The sequence below is a fragment of the Pituophis catenifer genome, unplaced genomic scaffold (assembly GCF_029215685.1).
Source record: "Pituophis catenifer annectens isolate HBS135680 unplaced genomic scaffold, rPitCat1.0.hap2 SCAF_2, whole genome shotgun sequence".
Taxonomy (NCBI): Eukaryota; Metazoa; Chordata; class Lepidosauria; order Squamata; family Colubridae; genus Pituophis; species Pituophis catenifer.
The window spans coordinates 12389379-12410255 of record NW_027256882.1 but is presented as its reverse complement, the minus strand read 5'-3'; the positions used below and the strand labels follow the sequence as shown (position 1 = coordinate 12410255).

Sequence of the window (20877 nt, the reverse complement as noted above, 5' to 3'; positions counted from 1 at the left end):
CTTCGGCCATTTTTGGGCAGTTCCAGGTGGCAGGGATCTGGGTCGGGGCACAGCCTGAGGAACAACCCTCTTCTGGACGGTCTGGGGGGGGGGGAATCCGCCTAGCAGCTTCGGGGAACAAGGCGGGTGCCATGATTTGCGGCTGGTCACCCCTCTAGCCACCCAGCGGGCAGCTCAGGGCAGACTGGCTGCGATGACTTCACTCCCCAGCAATGTGAGGAGCCTCCGCCACCGCTGCCTAAGCCCTTTGTGTGCCCAGAAGCCAAGTGAGCCGAACGGGAGCTCCTAAAGTCAAACACCCCTCTTTTCCAGGCACCGCTGCCCGGATTCCCCAATCCAATTTTCAGAGCTGCGTTTCAGGCAGCGGGCAGCCAGTTCCCCTGCAATGTGCAGCCGGGAACTGGAAACCGTTCTGGATTAGGGGTGGGGATTGCAGCGCTGCCACCTGAAAGTGCTTTTCTTCCCATTGCACATTGCAGAGCCACGCGGCAACGGGAATAGATAGAGGAGAATAAATATGATGGCAAAAAGGAAGTATAGAAATTGTAAACTTAGTTAAAATGACTAAACACAGTTTAAATTTGTGAATCGGCCAAATACTCTGTTCAGAGAAAATATGTTTGTATGTGTGTGTGTGTAAAAAATAAAAAAAACTTTTTTTAAAAAAAAAAAGATGAAGTCAGAGACACTGACACAGACTTGTAGCTTTTATATAACTATAAATATATTTAACCTACAAATTTACAGCAGTCTTTGTCATCATCCAGGAACATCAATGAGGTAAGTCTAACACCGTGATGGCCAACCTATGGCATGGGGGCCACAGGTAGCCATATCAGTGGGCACGCGAGTTCAACCCTGGCGTGAAACAGACTGTTTCCTGTCTCTGGAGGGCCAGGGGGTAGGGGGTGGGGAAGGCCCATTTTTTGCTGTCCCCAACCTCCAGAGCCTCTCTAGGAAGTTGGCAAATGGGCTGTTTTCGGCCTCCGGAGGGGTGAGGAAGGCCGTTTTCATCCTCCCCAGACCTCTAGAGAGGGTCTGCAGGCTGGGGACAGCAAAAAACAGGCCTTCTGGTCCCACCGGAAGTTGGCAAACGGGCCATTTCTGGCCTCTGGAGGACCTCCAGGTGGGTGGGGAAGGTCCTTCCCAGACTCCTAGAAAGGCTCTAGAGCCAAGTGAGATAGAAAAAAGGACCTACCGGGCCATCATGTGCCAGAAGCGGGGGGGGGGGTTGCATGTGCATGCGCGGGGCGGGGGCGCATAGAATTATGGATGTGGGCACGTAGGTGCACGAACCCCCCCCCCCGCCCCCCACTCCTGGCACGCGATGGCGAAAAGGTTAGCCATCACTGGTCTAACACATCATGCAGAACACACAGAAGGAAAAAAGGAAGGGAAAAGAAGGGTTGGCTTTCTTCCCTTTCATCTTTTTTATTGTACAGCAATCTTTCTCCTCAAACCTACCACCTCTCTCTTTTCTTTCCTTCTTACTTTCTCTTCCCCCCACCCTCCTCTTCTCCTCCCTACTTCCTTTCTCCTTCTCCTCCTCTCTTCCTCCCTCTCTTACCCTCACTCCTACTCTAATTTCCCTTCCCTTCCTTCATCCCTCTCTTGCTGTATCCTTTTATGCATATGGACTGTTCAGAGGGCTGAAAAAGTTATTTTTGACTGGTTCTCGCACTTTTGACCAGTCCTCGAACTTACGACTGTCCCCACATTTTACATTTTTGCCCTATCTTGTCATCATGGTGAAGAGAAGCAGTTGTGAAATGAATGACATGGTTGTTAAGAATGCTGCACGGGCATAAATGTGCGGATGGTCATAAGTGTGAGGACCAGTCAAAAGTTCGAGGACCTGTCAGAAATGACTTTTTTCAGCCCTCTGGTTAGTCACTATACACATAGCCATGGCCACCCAGTCACATGACCTCCAAGCCACACCCACAAAATAAGCCACACCCACAATGGTGTCCCGCTTTACCAATGTTAAAATCTGGTCACCTTAATCTTGGAGTGTTAGTGGACAACCATCTAAATATGAGCTAGCAGTGTGTGGTGGCAGCCAGAAAAGCCAATGCAATCCTAAATTGCATTAACAGAGGGATACAATCAAGATCAAGGGAGGTACTGATACCACTCTATAAAGCCCTAGTAAGACCACACCAAGAGTACTGCATCCAGTTTTGGTCACTACACTATAAAAAAGATGTTGAGACCATAGAAAAGGTGCAAAGAAGACCAACAAACATGATTAGGGGACTGGAGACTAAAACAGATGATGAACGGTTACAGGAACTGGGCACGGCTAGTCTAGGGAAGAGAAGGACCAGGGGAGACAGGATAGCACTGTTCCAATATTTGAGGGGCTGCCACAGAGAGGAGGGGGTGAAGCTGTTCCCCAAAGCACCTGAAGGCCGGACAAGGAATGATGGATGGAAACTGATCAAGCAGAGATTCAACCTAAAATAAGGAGGAATTTTCTGACAGTGAGAACAATCCACCCATGGAACAGAAGTTGCCTTGGGAGGTTGTGGGAGCTTCATCACTGGAGGCTTTCAAGAAGAGACTGGACTGCCATTTGTCAGAAATGGTGCAGGGTCTCCTGCTTGGGGAGGTTGGACTAGATGACCTACAAGGTCCCTTCCAACTCCCTTAATTTGTAATGTGTAACTTTGCTGCTCCGCATCCCTTTCCCTTCCCTCCTCCCATCCTGGGCTTCGTCCCCTCCCCCTCTCCCCCGTTTCTCTCCCTGGGGCAAAGAAGCAATGGACTCGCTGCCCAGCTGACCATCCCACGGGGGAGCTGGGGGGGGGGCAAGCAGGGGCACCCCGAGTGGGCGGCGCTCTCAGCCCTTTAGAGAGTGGGAGGAGCTGGACGGAGAGGGGAGGAGCTACAAGCGCTTCCTGTTTGGTTCTGTGCAGACTCCTGGCTGGGGTCGTTCCGGGGAGGGGGATCCAGGTGCGAGTCCGGCGGCGATCCTGGGCGCCTCTCTTGGGGAGCGGAGTCCGGGCGAGGAAGAGAGCCGCCTCTTTCCTATGGAGCGCCAGGTGAGAAGCTCCTTCCTCCCTTCCTTCCTTCCTTCTTCCCACCTGGGGAAATGCTCGGACAGGAGACCCTTCAATGCAGCTTCTTGGGGCGCTCCTAAGATCCTCCTGCAGTCCCCACTTTCTCCTTGGGGAGATGATGATTATTACTATTATTATTACTATTATTATTATTTCCTGGCCCTTCCTGGTCGTTTTCCGTCCTTTTCCTTTTCTCTGGGGCCGTTTCAGATCCGGGAGGCTTGGAGTTCAAGGGCTGCGAAAGCGGCGGGGAGAAAAGGGGGCGATCCCTCCCAGGAGCCCTTGTTTCGAGAGGAGCCGCCTCCGGAGGGAGCATCGGGGAAAGGCTCCTTCTGATGCCCTTTCATCTCTTTGCCCTCGTTGCTTTCATCCCTTCAATTCCTTTCCATTCTTCAATTTAACTGCGTTTTTAAAGTCTTGGGTGCATTTAAAGGCCTTTTCCTGTGGGCCACTGTTTCTCAGCCTTGGCAACTTTGTGGTGTGTGGATTTCTGCTCCCAGAATTCTCCATGTGTGTTGAAGTCCACATATTTTACAGCTCCCAAGATTGAGAAAGGTTGCTGTAGGCCAGGGGTGGGGAACTAGGGCCCTTTTAGGACTGGTGGACTTCAACTCCCAGAATCCCCGAGCCAGCTGTGTCAGGAATTCTGGGAGTTGAAGTCCACCAGCAATAAAAGGGCCCTAATTTTCCTCTTTTACAGTGGGGTATTCCAAAGGGCAAGTCCCAGCTTTGAAAAGAGTTTCTATCATCTGATAAGGAAGGTGGACATTATATAAACATAGAATAACATACTTGGAGTTGGAAGGGACCTTGGAGGTCTTCTAGTCCAACCCCCTGTTTGAGGAGGAGGAGTCTATACCATTTCAGACAATTGGCTGTCCAGTCTCTTCTTAAAAGCCTCCAGTGACTTTAGTCAGGATTCTGGGGATCAAGATTCGTACCTTGAAATGGCTGAAATAAAGACCTGTTTCCCGTATCTGGGAAAGGTGAGAGAGAAACCACAACTGTCTTGCTAAAAATCCTTAAGGCTACAGGATGTCGGCATGGCTTCTTTGGTACCTTCCTTACTGTATCTCCTGTCAATCAAACAACTGTATTTCCTGCTGATGTCACTGAAATACGAAAGCATGAAAGAAATCATTCCAGATCTATCCCAGCCATTGTCCGAATCTGAATACAGGTATTCCTTGACGTAGGACCACAATCGAGCCCAGAATTTCTGTTGCTTGGCGCGATAGTGGCTAAGTGAGTTTTCCCCCTTTTTATGACCTTTCTTGCTACAGTTGTTAAGTGAACCCACTGCTGTTGTTCAGTTAGTAACACGGTGGTTAAGGGAATCTGGCTTCTCTATTGACTTTGCTTGTGGGAAGATTGCAATGGGATCACATGACCCTGGGACTCTGTAGCCGTTACAAATATGAGCCAGTTGCCCAGTGTCCAAATTTTGATCAGGTGACCATGGGGATGCTGCAAAGGTCCTGTGAAAAGCTGCCAGGAGTCAGTGTTTTTTCAGTGTCCTGGTAACTTTGAAGAGTCACTAAATGAATGGCTGTAATTCGAGGACTACCTGTATACGTGAGAGACAATTTGGACTCTGTCTCTTTGTTGGTGCCAGGCCAGATCTAGTACTCCTGACTAACAACTCAGCACAAGTCTCTGGAAATGGGAGCGGATCTGCTTGAGGCCTCCAGAGTCCAGCTCTGTGGTCCTTTAATACATATATTCATGGCTGAGATAATCTGCCTCTGAATCCAATCCCTGGTCCTTCCACCCCTTTCAGTTTTCTTCTCACCCAGGGTGAGCTTCTATGTAATGTTGGTGTGGCTGCAAGGGACTCACATAAAGGGGCTCCCTAGTTAGCCTCGAAATACAGGCTGCTCAGGAATATCATTAGGATGTTTGATGGCAAACTTTTCCCTTGTTGTTGTTTTTTTCACTCCTAGACACTCTCGTGGCCTCGTCTTCATCCCCCGGAACCTCAGGTCTTTATAGCGGAGGCTTAACAATGGTTGAGCTTCCAAGGCAGGTAGGAGGATTCTTCCCGCCCCTCCCCAGATGTGCCAATCTCACAATAACAGAATAACACAATTGGAAGGGATCTTAGAGATCTTCTAGTCTATCCCCCTGTTTCAAGCAGGAGACCCTATACCATTTCAGACAAGTGGGTGTCCAGTCTGTCCTTAAAAACCTCCAGCCTACAATTTCTGAAGGCAAACCGTTCCATTAGTCAATAGTTCTCACTGCCAGGAAGTTTCTCCTTAATTCCAGGTTGCCTTTCTCCATGATTTGTTTCCATCCATTGTTTCTTGTCCTGCTTTCTGGTGCTTTGGAAAATAAGTTGAGCCCTTCTTGTTTGCGGCAGCCCCAGAAATACTGGAACACGGCTATCATGTCTCCCCTAGTCCTTCTTTTCTCCAGACTAGCCATATCCAGTTCCTGCAATCGTTTTTCATATGTTTTAGTCTCAAGGCCTTTAATCCTTAGTTGCTCTTTGCACTTTTTCCAAAGTCTCCACATCTTTTTGGTAATGTTGTGACCAAAACTGAACTCGGTATTCCAGATGTGGTCTTTAGTAAGGATTTTTAAAAAGTGTTGACCATGAGAGCCTAAAGTAAAAAGTAAAGTTCAAGCTTGACTTTTGCACAGAAATTAAATGGTGAACCCACTTGATTTGGAAGGATTTATTGGCTCACCACACTGGGTACAATTAACCCAATGTTGGATTCAGTCAAGATATCCAAGGTCAAGCCCATGAATGGACAACAAACGAATATGAGATTGCTGCTCCTCCGGCATCGGACAAACCAATAAAACATTAACTAGATGTATCTCTAGCCAGAGGCACTTTATGTTTTCGGAAAGGTTCTCCAGGGAAGATGTTTGGTCATGAAATTGCCCAGCAGCTGTCCAGATAAAGTCAGAGACACTGACACAGAATTGTAGTTTTTATATAAATATGTTTAACCTACAATTTACCACAGTCTTTGTCATCATCCAGAAAAGGAAGAACATAAGATAGTCAGGAACATCATGAGGTAAATCTAAAACATCATACAGAACATACAGAAGGAAAAAAGGAGGGAAAGAAGGGAAACGCCCCTTTATACTTACAGCAACCAATCATAGCGTAGATTGCATCATGCATGAGTCAGCACTCTCTAACTAATCAGTTACAATTGTGTTCCGGCCTATTTGTACACTTTACTGTTTCAGATTCTAAATTCAATATCCTAACATGTTTGTTTGCCCTAGTTGAATATTAGAGGTTTTTCATTAAGAACTAGACTCAAATGTAATTCATTGTTAGGAATGTTCATGGAATACGTTGTGGTTTCTCTCTTCTCCCTGTGTCAGGATTTGGTATCGCTTGAGGATGTAGCTGTGTTTTTCTCCGTGGAGGAGTGGGCCCTGCTGGATTCTGAGCAAAAAGCCCTGTACCAAGAGGTCATGCTGGAAACCAAGAGGAACATGGCCTCCTTAGGTAAGAGATTCTGTTGAGATATTTACATTTAGGAGCCAAAGGTCAAATCTTATATCAACTTAATAACAAGCATAGCATCATGTTTTGGACAAATGAGAGTTTGGAAGAATATTTATACTGTTCTAATACAGCAATGGTGCTTGATCCCTTTCACACCTAAGTTAGTCTTAACTTTTCTTTTCTTTTCTTTTCTTTCTATTCCAAGCAGGTGACGGATGGGAGATGGAGGATTCTGGCCAAGAGGCAGCAGCATCTTTGCCAAAAGACAAAAAAGAAGACGTAGGAAAGATGTATGGAAAGCAAAGTTCTGAGGAAAAGCAGTTAACGGGGGAGCTGGAGAATTGCTCTGGTTTACCTTGTCCAGATCCCAATGTCTTATTGGACCGAGATGATTGCCAAGAAAAAGGAGAGTGTTCAAGGTGTGGGAAAACCCTTCGAGATGAATCTGGATTATGTGACTGTTGCGAAATCCTTGCTGGAGAGAAACAAGATGAAAGCAGGCAACACTCCAGAGGGACCCTTCCTCCTCCTTTACATGAAAGCATACAAGAAGGAAGGGAAATGTACAAATGTACGGAGTGTGCAGAAAGCTTCGATACAAGCCGCTCCCTTGCATCACATAAAAAAATTCACAAAGCAGAGGATCCACACAAATGTCTGGATTGTGGAAGGACCTTCAGGCAGAAAAATCACCTTAATTCACATAAGAGGGTTCACGAAGAGAAGCAGCAGCATCAATGCATCACCTGTGGAAAGACCTTCAGAACCAGCACCTCCCTTACTTCCCATCAAAGCAGCCACAGAGAGGAGAAGTTGCATCAATGCAGGAAGGGTAGAACGAGGCTTACTTGGAGCCAGGAACCGAATTCCCCCCCAAAAAGCCCCACTGGGAATAAATCATGTAAATGCCTGGAATGTGGGAAGAGCTTCTGCTCTGCAAGTCACCTCACTTACCATAATAGGATCCATACAGGGGAAAAGCCGTATCATTGTACAGTGTGTGGGAAGAGTTTCACCCATAAAGACAATTTCAATTCACATAATAGGATCCACACTGGAGAGAAGCCGTATAAATGCAAAGAGTGTGGAAAATGCTTCAGGACCACCGATTCCCTTACTTGCCATAATAGGATTCACACAGGGGAGAAGCCCTATGAATGTTTAGAGTGTGGAAAAAGCTTCAATAGACGTGATACACTAATTAAACATAACAGGATGCATAAAGGGGAGAAACCTTATAAATGCCTGCACTGTGGAAAGAGCTTCAGTCAAAAAGTTCATCTTAAGTCACACGAGAGGACCCACACGGGGGAAAAACCATTTCAATGTATGGAGTGTGGAAAGCGCTTCAGTTGCTCTTCACATCTTATGGTCCATCACCGAATCCACACAGGGGAGAAGCCCTTTCAGTGCCTGCAGTGTGGAAAGCGCTTTGTCAGTTCTAATGGCCTTCATGCCCATGAACGGACCCACACAGGGGAGAAACCATACAAATGCCTGGATTGTGGAAAGAGCTTCGGTGACTCCAGCAGCTTAACCTCCCATAGAAGGATCCACAGTGGAGAGAAACCGTATCAATGCTCCGAGTGTGGGAAGTGCTTCAATCAAACAAGTAACCTTAATATCCATAAAAGGATCCACACAGGTGAAAAGCCTTATAAGTGCATCGAATGTGGCAAATGCTTCACTGAATTGTCGTCCCTCACTCGCCACAAAACGCTCCACACTGGGGAGAAACCATATGAATGCCACACGTGTGGAAAGAGCTTCAATACAAAAAATGGCTATGTTGTACATAGCAGAACCCACACTGGGGAGAAACCATATCAGTGCCAGGAGTGTGGAAAACGCTTCAGTGACTCTGGAGAACTGACGATCCATAAAAGGATTCACACAGGGGAAAAACCATATAAGTGCACGGAGTGTGGCTTGAGTTTCAGAAAAAGTAGTTACCTTGGTATGCACAAGAGGACCCACACTGGGGAGAAACCATACACATGCCATGAGTGCGGAAAAAGCTTTAGTCAAAATAATTCACTCAAGAAGCATAGAAGGCTCCACTCAGGGGAGAAACCCTATAAATGCCTGGAATGTGGAAAATGTTGTAATGAGCGTGGCAGTCTTACCTCCCACATGAGGATCCACACAGGAGAGAAACCTTTTAAATGCATTGAGTGTGGAAAGAGTTTCAAAGACGGAAAGACTCTTACGCGTCATAAAAGAATCCACACAGGGGAGAAGCCGTTTAAATGCATTGAGTGTGGAAAAGCTTTTAAAGACGGGAGTTATTTTACGCGTCATAAAAGAATCCACACAGAGGAGAAGCCGTATCAGTGTGTGGAGTGTGGAAAGAAATTCAGAACCTGTAGTGAATTTAATCGACATAAGAAGACGCACAGCAGGAAAAGATGATGCTAATTGGTTTGTGTTGATTCTCAAAATTTGCTTCATGCCTAGGAGAATCTGTAAAAATGTATAGTGTATGGAAAAGGGGTTCTAAAGCAGTAGACTTTTTTGATCCATTAAAAATAAGAATTTCCTTTTATAATTAGGAATTACGTTTTGGATTCCGACTTTTCCCCAAAATAAAACTTGCGTATATTTTTTGGGGCTCCAAAATAAGCCCTAGGTCCTTTTTTTGGGGGGGGAGAAACACGATTTCAGGTTAATCAGCTCAGCTGTTCACTTTGCACCCCCTGGCGCACGCAGAAGAGGCGGCAAGGGGGACCAACATTATCTGGCAGGTGCTGCATCCTGCCTGTACCTTGGTCAGTGCACTCTGGGGCTCGTCTTTGCACGGCGGCATCAGCAGCAGACAGAGGCATGGGGCAGAAGGCAGGTGAACCTAACATGCTGCGTGGCCTGCAGGCAAACTAAGAGACCTAATGACAAACCTCCTGTGGCCACCCACCCACTCTAGCTCCAGATTTTCGACTGGAAGCATTGCGGTGAGATAATTGGGGAATTAGTGGGCTCCGATGAGCTCTGCAAAAACCCGGACTGACAAACCGCTGCCAAGGGGTCTTCGGACCGGAACCGTCCTGTAGGGACAGGGAAGAAGGAGCTGTACCTCGGAAGACCAAGAGGAACAGGCAAGTTCCTCAAAGGTCAGAGGAAAGTCTCTCCGATTCTGCAGCGGAGGCAGCAGCCTTTGAGGCTGTCAAGAAGCTGGGGCAACCAAGCAAAGTATTGAGCAGGAGTGGTGACTGGAACGGAGTTTTTGAACCTGGGTGAGTGACAGCCAACCCACAGGCGAAATAACAACAACAAAAAAATAACCCGTTTAAACCTGAAAAAACCCCAGCGTAAAAATAGCGGCTAATGGGCAATGGGGGGAAGGAAAGAGGATGTATGAAGTGGAATTTAAAGGGACAAAAGAAAATTGACTATTTTATTTGGAAAACTTTAAAAACCTCAAAATTGGCTAAAGGATTGGAAAGAAAATAAATAGATCCTTTTTTTTTTTAATGTTAAGAAAAACAAAAGAGAATTGGATAATAAGCCTTGCAACAGAAGTGCTGTATAAATAAAAGGTAAATAAAAGAAAAAAGGGGGGGGGAAATATTGTTCAATTTGGACTAGACTATAAAATTGATTTGGTATTTCCAAAATTAAAAAGAAGAAAAAAGAAGCTAGCAAAGATTGTTAATGTGGATTGAAACAAAACGGATACTTTGTCAGACAGCTAAGAGGAATTGTGGATTGTAGACAGACATCTTCAGGAGAAAAAAGATCATTGCAATTTGGAACCTTTGTTTTGGAAAATTCTCAACTTTATTAGTGATAACAGCCGTGAGAACTTGGGGAGGATTGCTTTGTCTGCAAGTGGCTTGACTTTGGGGAAAAAAGAGGAATACAACGGAACTTTTAAAACTGAATAATATCAACCCAGAAAGAATAAAATGGCGCAGGGAATTAGAGAAATGATGGAAATGATGTACTCGTCATGGAAAACGGAAATAAGAGAAATAATTACAATGTTACATGGAGAATCGAAACTTGAGGACCCAAAAATTGAGATAGAGCATGCTCAAACTGACAAGGAAATAAAGACAGAGAAGTAAGATACAGAGACTGAAAATAAAAAAGAAGATAAAGACAATGAGATTAATTTTGAAAAACTAATTGAATATGTGAATAGCAACAATAAAAAGGAGGTTTTTAGAGATTACATTGGGATTAACAATGGAAAAAACAAAAAGGATGGAAGGAGACAAAGAAGGAAAGAAAGGTGGAATAGAAAGAACATAAAAAACTTAAATGATTACACTGGGATTAACAGTGAAAAGATAAAAAAGAGAGAAAAAGGGTGGAAAACAACAGGAAATGTGGGGCAAAGTAGAAGAGTCCAGGATTTTGAAATACAAAATGATTACACTGGGATAAACAGAGGAGAAATAAGAAAAGGAGAAAAGAGATGGGAAACAAGGGGAAATATAGGACAAAATAGGAGAGTTCAAGATTTTAAAGCGCAAAAGGAAAAAAGGGGAAAGCAAAAAGCAAAAATAAAAATGAAAAGGGAGAAAAAGAAATATGCTATATATACTTAGAATTGAAATATGAATTTAGGAAGAAATGGGAAATAGTATGATTGTAAAAATGAAATGAATAATAATTGGAATATTTTTATTTGCATTTTTGAAATTTAGATAATGATAAGTTTTTAGAAACATGAATAAATTTAAACTAATAATTGAAATATCTTTAATGGTATATGGTGGTGAAAGTAGAAATGACTAAGTTGTGGCTTTGAGCAATATATGGGGAAAGCTATATGATTAGAGGATGTTTAATTGTATATTGTGGTGAAAGCAGAAATGATTAAGTTGTGGTTTGGAGGAACATATGGGGAAAACTATAAACATAATATAATAATATATAAACTATAAACATAATTGATTTGTAAGAAGCTGGATTGTATTAAAATGGAAATAATTGGAATATCCACATTCATATTTTTGGAATTTATATAAAGAAACATGGGGAAAATTATTTAGTTTACGATTAATATACAAAGAAAAAAGATAGTTATATAACTAACTGATATATACTAAAATGTTGGATTGTATTATCAAAGGAAATGTATGTTATAAAATAAGTGGCTGTAGTATTCCTATAAGAATTGAACAATTGTAACACTATATAATTAATTAATTTGAGGATCGATATAAAAACAGATGACAGTGGGAAGGGGTGCAACATAGAATAGAAGGGAAAAATTGAATTTGGTTAAGATTAGAGATGAGAATGAAGGGGGTAATATTGGTTTGAAAAAAATAGATGAGAATAAATATCATGGCAAAAAGGAAGTATAGAGATTGTAAATTTAGTTAAAATGACTAAACACAGTTTAAATTTGTGAATCGGCCAAATACTCTGTTCAGAGAAATACATTGTATGTTTGTATGTGTGTGTAAAAAATAAAAAAAAAAACTTTTTTAAAAAAGATGAAGTCAGAGACACTGACACAGACTTGTAGCTTTTATATAAATATAAATATATTTAACCTACAAATTTACAGCAGTCTTTGTCATCATCCAGAAAAGTAAAAACAGTCAGGAACATCAATGAGGTAAGTCTTAACACCGTGATGACGAACCTATGGCATAGGTGCCACAGGTGGCACACGTAGCCATATCAGTGGGCACGCGAGTTCAGCTCCGGCGCGAAACAGGCTGTTTCCTGTCTCCGGAGGGCCTTGGGGAGGGGGGTGGGGGGGTGGGTAAGGACCATTTTTTGCTGTTCCCAGCCTCCAGAGCCTCTCTAGGGAGTTGGCAAATGGGCCATTTTCAGTCTCCGGAGGGGTGGGGAAGGCAGTTTTCGCCCTCCCCAGACTCCTAGAGAGGCTCTGCTGCGGGGGGGGGTCTAATTGTTTTTTTACTACTGGTTCTGTGGGCATGACTTATTTTGTGGGCGTGGCTTGGAGGTCATGTGACTGGGTGGGCGTGGCTAGCTGGTCATGTGACTGGGTGGCCATGGCTATGTGTATAGGGACTACTCAGAGGGTTGAAAAAAGTCATTTCTGACAGGTCCTCGCACTTTTGATTAGTCCTCAAACTTACGACCATCCTCACATTTATGCCCGTGCAGCATTCTTTTTTTAATTTTTTTTTTATTAAACAAGAACATAAGACAAAAATACTTACAAACATGTATACATAAAGACAATACAAAAAAGAAAAACAAACTAACATTAATTCAGCCTATCGGCTGACTTCTGCAAGTGCAGCATTCTTAACAACCATGTCACTCATTTCACAACTGCTTCTCTTCACCATGGTGACAAGATAGGGCAAAAACGTAAAATGTGAGGACAGTCGTAAGTTCGAGGACTGGTCAAAAGTACGAGGACCAGTGAAAAATAACTTTTTCAGCCCTCTGAGTAGTCCATATGCATAAAAGGATACAGCAATAGAGAGGGATAAAGGAAGGGAAGGGAAATTAGAGTAGGAGTGAGGGTAAGAGCGGGAGGAAGAGAGGAGAAGGAGAAAGGAAGAAGGTAGGAGAAGAAGAGGGGGGAAAGAGAAAGTAAGAAGGAAAGAAAAGAGAGAGGTGGTAGGTTTGAGGAGAAAGATTGCTGTACAATAGAAAAGATGAAAGGGAAGAAAACCAACCCCAAACAAATATAAAGATATTAAAATAAAGTATGAATTGTTAAATTTTAAAGAATAAAAGAGAACAAATATGAATAAATAGCAATAATTAGAAACACACATACAAACATACAATGTATTTTCTTTGAACAGAGTATTTGGCCGGGTCACAAATTTAAACAGTGTTTAGTCATTTCAATTAAATTTACAATTTCTATATTTTCTTTTTGCCATATTTATTCCTCATCTATTTTTTTAAAAAAAATATTACCCTTCATTCTCATCTCTAATCTTAATCAAATTCAATTTTTCCCTTCTGTTCTATATTATACCCCTTCCCATTGTCATCTATTTTTATATCCATCCTCACATTGGTTAATTATGTAATATTACAGTTGTTTAATACAAATTCAACATTTTAATATAAATCAATTAATTATATAACTATCTTTTTCATATATTAATATGAACATGAATATTCCAATTATTTCCATGCAATCCAATTTCTTACAAATCAATTAATTATATTTACCAATAATAAACCAAATAATTTCCCCCATATATTCCTCCAAACCACAACTTAACCATTTCTGCTTACAATACAATATACAATTAATATATTAATTATTACCTGGCAGCGGTGGGTTCGGTCAGTGGAGCTCGGGGTGAAGGTTTTTTGAGGCCTCCCTCGCCCCTGGATGAGCCCAGAGGCATTGGCAGAGAATGTGGCTGCTCCGCTCCGACGTTTTGACACTGCCGAGAGTGGCGTTATGGTGGTTTGTTGGCAGCGGCTGTTGGTAGCAGCAGCGGCGAAGATGAAGGTGAAGGAGGAAGTATGGCTGTGGGGCAGCGAGTAGTGGCAGCCTGTTGAATTTCCACCTAACCCACTCAGAAACTGAGGGGAATATAAACGGGTCTTGGGATTGGAGAAGAGAGACAACCCCACCCCCCCGAATACCTTGTCGGCTGCAGAGGACCTGGAGGCCTCCAGTGACATTTAATGGAGGCTGGGGTCTAGAAGAACTGAGGAAAATAGAGCTGGTGGGCGTCAGAGGGTTTTTCTGTCGCATGGATACCAGCCCTTTTCCCCCTCCCCCTCCCGGGTACTGTGTCCGCCTAAATGAGCTCATTATTTGCCCTAACTTTCTTCCCCCCCTTTTTTCATCGGGACTTACTCGGATGTGATCTTGAGTATAAGACTATGCCAAGGATTTTCCATCTTTGCCCCTGGTGTGACTCACTGACTGACTGATAGACTGATAAACTCTTCCTCTGACCATGGGTCAGCCAATTGATGCAACTGTTGAGGGGTCCTCTATTACATCATGATTCTCGTCTGTTGGAGAAGTTTTTTCGATCTATGGCCCCCTGGGGGCCCTGCCGTGAGAGGGCGGGCCGGAGGCCGTCCCCATTGGATGAGATAATCAGGACCCTCCTGTCGTGGGAGGACAGTAGAGATACCAATAGTACATCAATGATCAAATGGCTGTGTTACATCTTTTGTAAAGTCCCCTGTTTGAGCTCCGTGCCTCCATCACTGCACGGAGATGTACACAACAGTGGATCTTCTTGCGCTGCGAGATTTCCCCCTCTCGCAGATGTGGCCCTCCTCACTATCGAGGGCCCACCTCAAGGACGGGTTTTGGGACCCAGAGAGGTGGCATGTGAAAACTAGGGGATTGAGGGGTTTTCTATGGAAATTTTTAGTCAAACTTTTAAGGGATCCCAGGGAGGTGGAGGGTCAGATTGGAACTCGGGTTGTGGGTATGGGGGATAACCCACAAGGGGGAGGGTCGGGTCTGGCCGTGAAGCACGGCGTGGGGCGTGGGGGACCCGGGGTCGAGGGTGGGTTAGAGCTCATCCGGATAGTGTTCTGAACACCAATACTGTAGGTGGGAGGGGTAGATATGGCGGGAGCAGGGGGCCACATTGTGTTGGGGAGTGCGCACTCGCTGTCTTCGAGCGGTGGCATGCTCCGGCCCCCAAGGCTCCACTCGCCCCCCAGGTTGCATAGACCCTCAGGACCCGGGCCTTCGGCTGATACTGTGCAATGCCAGGTCCGTAGTAAATAAAGCCCCCCTCATTTGTGATCTTGTTCAGGAGGGGGGTGCGGACCTGGCAGATATTACGGAGACCTGGTTGGGCCAGGAGGGGGGGTTCCCCTTGTTGAAATGTGCCTGCCAGGTTTCCAAGCATTCCATCAGCCGAGGTCACAGGGGAGGGGAGGGGGGTAGCGGTTATTATTAAAGAAGGTCTGAGACCAAGGGAGGCCACTGTTCCTCAGATGGCCGGCTGTGAATCCCTCCTTGTGAAATGGGGTCATGGGGTTCAGATGGGTTTGCTGATCACGTACCTGGCTCCCTGCCACGTGGCAACAGCCCTGCCCGAGTTACTCAACGTCATCGCCGCGGTGGTGGTTGATACCCCCAGGCTTATGGTCATGGGGGATTTCAACCTGCTGTCCGTTGGTGAGAGGTCTGAGGTGGCTCGGGAGTTCATGGCTTCCATGACAGCTATGGACCTGACCCAGTTAATTCATGGCCCTACCCACACGGGGGGAAACACGCTGGATCTGGTTTTTGTCTCTGGACAGTGGTTGAGTGATCTTGAGCTAGGGGATATAGCCACCGAGCCCTTGTCATGGTCAGATCACTCTCTCCTTCGTCTCGACCTTCGAACTGCTGCACCCCGCCGCAGGGAGGTGGAGCCGGTAAGATGGTTCCGCCCCAGGCATGTGATGGAACCTGATAGGTTCCAGATGGAGCTTGGGCCATTTCCTGAGGCTCTGGCACACACCTCGACTGGAGACCTAGTGGCCGCCTGGGATAGGGCGGCCGTTGGAGCTCTGGATCGGGTTGTGCCTTTGCGGCCACTGACCTGGCGCCAATCTCAATTGGCTCCTTGGTTCTCCAAAGAGCTGAGGGAGTTGAAGCGCCGGAAAAGACGCCTAGAGAGTAGTTGGAGGGCCAGTCTTTCTGAATCTGACCGGACACTAGTAAGATCCCATATTAGGAATTACCTAGTGGCGATAAAAGCAGCGAAATGTAGTTATTTTGCTGCTCTTATTGTGTCATCAGATAACTACCCGGCTGCCCTCTTTAGGGTGACCCGCTCCCTGCTCCACCAGGAAGCGCGGGAGGACCCCTTGGAGCGTAGAGCCGAGGATTTTGCTCAGTATCTGTATGACAAAATCACTAAAATTCGGGACGATCTGGACTCCGACTGAGTAGTCTCAGGGGGAGGGACTGGGGCAGGTCTTGAGAATGTTATCTGGGATGAGTTTGATCCTGTGACCCCAGAGGACGTGGACAGAATTCTGGGCAGACTGAACGCGACCACTTGTTTATTGGATCTGTGTCCTTCTTGGTTAGTGCTGGCTTCCCAGGAAGTGACACGAGGCTGGCTCCAGGGGATTATAAATGCTTGGTTGGGTGAGGGTGACTTTCCCGCCGCCTTGAAAGAGGCGGTGGTGAGGCCTCTCCTCAAGAAGCCTTCCCTGGACCCGGCAATGTTGGTAAACTATCGTCCGGTCTCCAACCTTCGCTTTGTGGCGAAGGTCGTTGAGTGTGGTTGCGCATCAGCTCCCCCAGCACCTGGATGAAACGACGTATCTGGATCCGTTCCAGTCGGGCTTCAGGCCCGGGTACACCACGGAAACGGCATTGGTCGTGTTGGTAGATGATCTCTGGAGGGCTAGGGACAGGGGGTGCTCCTCTGTCCTGGTCCTGTTGGATCTCTCAGCGGCTTTTGATACCATCGACCATGTATCATGCTGCACCGGTTGGAAGAGTTAGGGGTGGGAGGCACTGTGTTGCAGTGGTTCTCCTCCTTTCTCTCTGACCGGTCACAGTCTGTGTTGACAGGGGGGCAGAGGTCGACTCCGAGGCCCCTCATATGTGTGGTGCCGCAAGGGTCAGTCCTCTCGCCCCTCCTGTTCAACATTTATGTGAAGCCGCTGGGCGAGATCATCCGTGGTTTCGGGGTGAAGTACCATCAGTACGCTGACAACACCCAGCTGTACATCTCCACCCCAGACCACCCCAACGATGCCCTTGAAGTGATGTCCCGGTGCCTGGAGGCCGTGCGGATCTGGATGGGGAGGAATAGGCTCAGGCTCAACCCATCCAAGACCAAGTGGCTGTGGTTTCCGACGACCCTACTTTACTTTCAGTTTCGCTTTTTCAGCATAGCTAGGGGGAAAAAATCTGCTCCAGGACTCTTTGCAGCTACAGACCCCTGCGCAAAACAGCTGAGAGTCGGAAGGCCGATCTAATCAACTTGTGGTAATTAACCTATGCTGAAGCTGAAAGGGGCTGTTTTCTCTATTTTTGCAGGTACCGGTCTACTCATTTGTTTTCTTTTAACACTGATCAGCTGTAGGGCGGCCCTTTGAAGCCCGGCGGCAAGAGTTTAAACAGTTTTTTCCCCTCTAGCCATCAGCTGGGACTCAGGAGGCAGCAATAGATTGGGAGTGGGCGGGGTAAGCGAACAGCGACCAGGCTGGGAACCGGTTTGGGGGCGTGGCCAGCCAATCTTATTACCGGTTCTCTGAACTATTAAATTTTTTACTACAGGTTATTGCGAACCAGTGGGAACCGGGAGCAACCCACCACTGCTCTGCAGGCTGGGGATAGCAAAAAACAGGCCTTCTGGTCCCACCGGAAGTTGGCAAACAGGCCATTTCTGGCCTCTGGACGACCTCCAGATGGGTGGGGAAGGCCCTCCCCAGAGTCCTAGAAAGGTTCTGGAGCCAAGTGAGAAAGAAAAAAGGACCTACCGGGCCATCATGTGCCAGGAGCGGGGGGGGGGGAGTGGGAGGATTGCATGTGTATGCGCGGGGGGCGCATAGAATTATGGGTGTGGGCACTTAGGTGCATGACACCCCCCCCCAGCCCCCATTCCTGGCATGCGATGGCGAAAAGGTTAGCTATCACTGGTCTAACATCATGCAGAACACACAGAAGGAAAAAAGGAAGGGAAAAAAAGGGAAACTCCCCCTTTATACCTACATCAACCAATCGCAGTGTAGATTGCATCCTGCATGAGTCAGCACTCTTAACTAATCAGTTACAATTGTGTTGTGGCTTATTGTAGACTTTACTGTTCCAGCTACTAAATTCAATATCCTAAAATGCTTATTTGCCCTACTTGGAAACTGTGGAGGTTTTTCATTAAGAAGACGACTCACATGTAATTCATTGAAGTGCTCATTGTTAGGAATGTTCATGGAATACGTTGTGTTTTTTCCCCTCCCTGTGTCAGAATTTGGTATCACTTGAAGATGTAGCTGTGTTTTTCTCTGTGGAGGAGTGGGCCCTGCTGGATTCTGAGCAAAAAGCCCTGTACCAAGAGGTCATGCTGGAAAAGAAGAGGAACATGGCCTCCTTGGGTGTTAAGATACTGTAGTGCACAATACTTTTTTTAAAAAAATTAATGCACGTGAAGTCCTTTGCTTTACTTTACTTTATTTCGGATTAACTCATTGTGCCCACGTGACACCCCTCCTGCGCGAGCTGCACTGGCTCCCAGTGGTCTTCCGGGTGCGATTCAAGGTGTTGGTTACCACCTTTAAAGCGCTCCATGGCATTGGACCTGGATACCTTCGAGACCCTCTTCTGCCACCAGTAGCCTCCCACCGGCCAGTCCTCTCCCATAGAGAGGGTCTCCTCAGGGTGCCATTGGCCAAATTATGTCGGCTGGCGACACCCAGGGGGAGGGCCTTCTCTGTGGGAGCCCCTGCCCTTTGGAATGAACTGATTTTAATTGGTTTTAAAATATGGGATTTTAAATTTGGTGTTTTAAATTGAGCCTATCATTTAATAATTTTAATTAATTTTAAATTTTCTCTGTCTTTGTGCTTTTAATCAGGCTGTACACCGCCCTGAGTCCTTCGGGAGAGGGGCGGTATAGAAATAAAATAATAAATAAATAAATAAATAAATAAATAAATAAATAAATAAATAAATAAATAAATAAACATACCACCCTACTCCCGAAGGACTCAGGGCAGTGAACAGCCAAAAGATAAAACACACATAATACAAAATTTAAGAAACAATATAAAAACACATTAAATAATTTGGCCCAAACAAATTAAAACACCCCTATTGTTTTAAAACAAATTTAAAATTAACGATTAAAAGGAAGTTAGGCCAGGCCAGCCTGTTGAAATAGAAAGGTCTTGAGGGCACGTCTCGGCCTCCGTTAGCCCGCGATCACAAATTCACAAGAAATATACTCGAGACAAACAGCGGAGTATCTTGGTTTATACATAACTCAGATTCGGGAAGACTTGGCCGCCGACTGGGTTAGTTCAGACGAGATGACTGAGGCAGGCCTTGAGAGTGTTATTTGGGAGGAGTTCGATCCCGTGTCTCCCGAGGACATGGACAGGATCTTGGGACGGCTGAACACGACCACATGTTTATTGGACCCGTGTCCCTCCTGGTTGGTGCTGGCTTCCCGGGAGGTTACACGAGGCTGGCTCCAGGGGATTATCAACGCTTCTTTGAGTGAGGGTGTCCTGCCGGCCGCCTTGAAAGAGGCGGTGGTGAGGCCTCTCCTCAAGAAGCCATCCCTGGATCCGGCTGTTTTGGCTAACTATCGTCCAGTCTCCAACCTTCGCTTTATTGCAAAGGTTGTTGAGAGTGTGGTGGCGCGACAGCTTCCCCAGTACCTGGATGAAGCTGTCTATCTGGATCCGCTCCAGTCCGGCTTCAGACCTGGGTACAGCACGGAAACAGCATTGGTCACGTTGGTGGATGATCTCTGGAGGGCCCGGGATAGGGGTTATTCCTCTATCCTGGTCCTATTAGACCTCTGAGCGGCTTTTGATACCATCGACCATGGTATCATGTTGCGCCGGCTGGTGGGACTGGGAGTGGGGGGCACCGTTTTGCGGTGGTTCTCCTCCTATCTCTCCGACCGGTCGCAATCCGTGTTGACAGGGGGGCAGCGGTTGACCCCAAGGCGCCTTGTTTGTGGAGTGCCACAAGGGTCGGTCCTCTCGCCCCTCCTGTTCAACATTTATGTGAAGCCGCTGGGTGAGATCATCCGTGGTTTTGGGATGGAGCTCCATCAGTACGCTGATGATACTCAGCTGTACATTTCCACCCCAGACCATCCCAATGATGCCTTGGAAGTGATGTCCCAGTGCCTGGAGGCCGTGCGGGTCTGGATGGGGAGAAACAGGCTTTGACTCAACCCTTCCAAGACCGAGTGGCTGTGGCTGCCGGCGTCCCGGTATAGCCAGCTGAGGCCATCGCTGGTTATTGGGGGCGAATCATTGGCCCCCACGGAGAGGGCCCGCAACTTGGGTGTCCTCCTGGATGCACGGCTGTCTTTAGAAGGGCATATGACAGCCGTGGCCAGGAGGGCTTTTTGTCAGGTTCGCCTGATACGCTAGTTGCGCCCCTTTCTGGACCAGGACTCCCTACGCACAGTCACTCAAGCACTCGTCACCTCTCGTCTCGACAATTGTAACGCTCTCTACATGGGGCTCCCCTTGGGGTACACCTGGAGGCTCCAACTGGTGCAGAATGCGGCCGCGCGGGGCACTATGGGAGCGACGGGGCGCTCCCATGCGACTCCTCTCCTGCGCGAGCTGCATTGGCTTCCGGTGGACTTCCAGGTGCGCTTCAAGGTGTTGGTGATCACCTTTAAAGCGCTCCATGGCTTAGGGCCAGGATACTTACGGGACCGCCTTCTGCCACCAATAGCCTCCCACCGGCCGGTTCGC

At 46.5% G+C, this 20877-nt stretch overlaps 2 protein-coding genes across 3 annotated transcripts in view; one reads left to right on the top strand and one right to left on the bottom strand.

The window, feature by feature from the left end:
- LOC139309847 (zinc finger protein 721-like) overlaps window positions 1-20877 on the bottom strand; it is a 145430-nt gene that overhangs the window by 41227 nt on the left and 83326 nt on the right. The window lies entirely within an intron of this gene.
- On the top strand, window positions 2941-11027 carry LOC139311732 (zinc finger protein 420-like). Of its 2 annotated transcripts, XM_070936221.1 has the most exons (4): window positions 2957-3047; window positions 5009-5091; window positions 6420-6546; window positions 6755-11027. In XM_070936221.1, exons 2-4 carry the CDS (start codon window positions 5071-5073, stop codon window positions 8956-8958), a joined length of 2352 nt encoding a protein of 783 aa, XP_070792322.1. In that variant the 5' UTR covers window positions 2957-3047; window positions 5009-5070; the 3' UTR covers window positions 8959-11027. The 2 variants fall into 2 exon arrangements, with proteins under 2 accessions (XP_070792321.1, XP_070792322.1); XM_070936220.1 differs by lacking the exon at window positions 5009-5091 and having other exon boundaries at window positions 2941-3047.

Excerpts from the sequence above, each read along its gene's own strand:
- LOC139311732 (XM_070936221.1), top strand. The coding sequence starts at position 5,071 with ATGGTTGAGCTTCCAAGGCAG. Across the intron at positions 5,092-6,419 it reads TGGTTGAGCTTCCAAGGCAG|GATTTGGTATCGCTTGAGGA; the intron begins GTAGGAGGATTC and ends TCCCTGTGTCAG. Across the intron at positions 6,547-6,754 it reads GAGGAACATGGCCTCCTTAG|GTGACGGATGGGAGATGGAG; the intron begins GTAAGAGATTCT and ends TATTCCAAGCAG.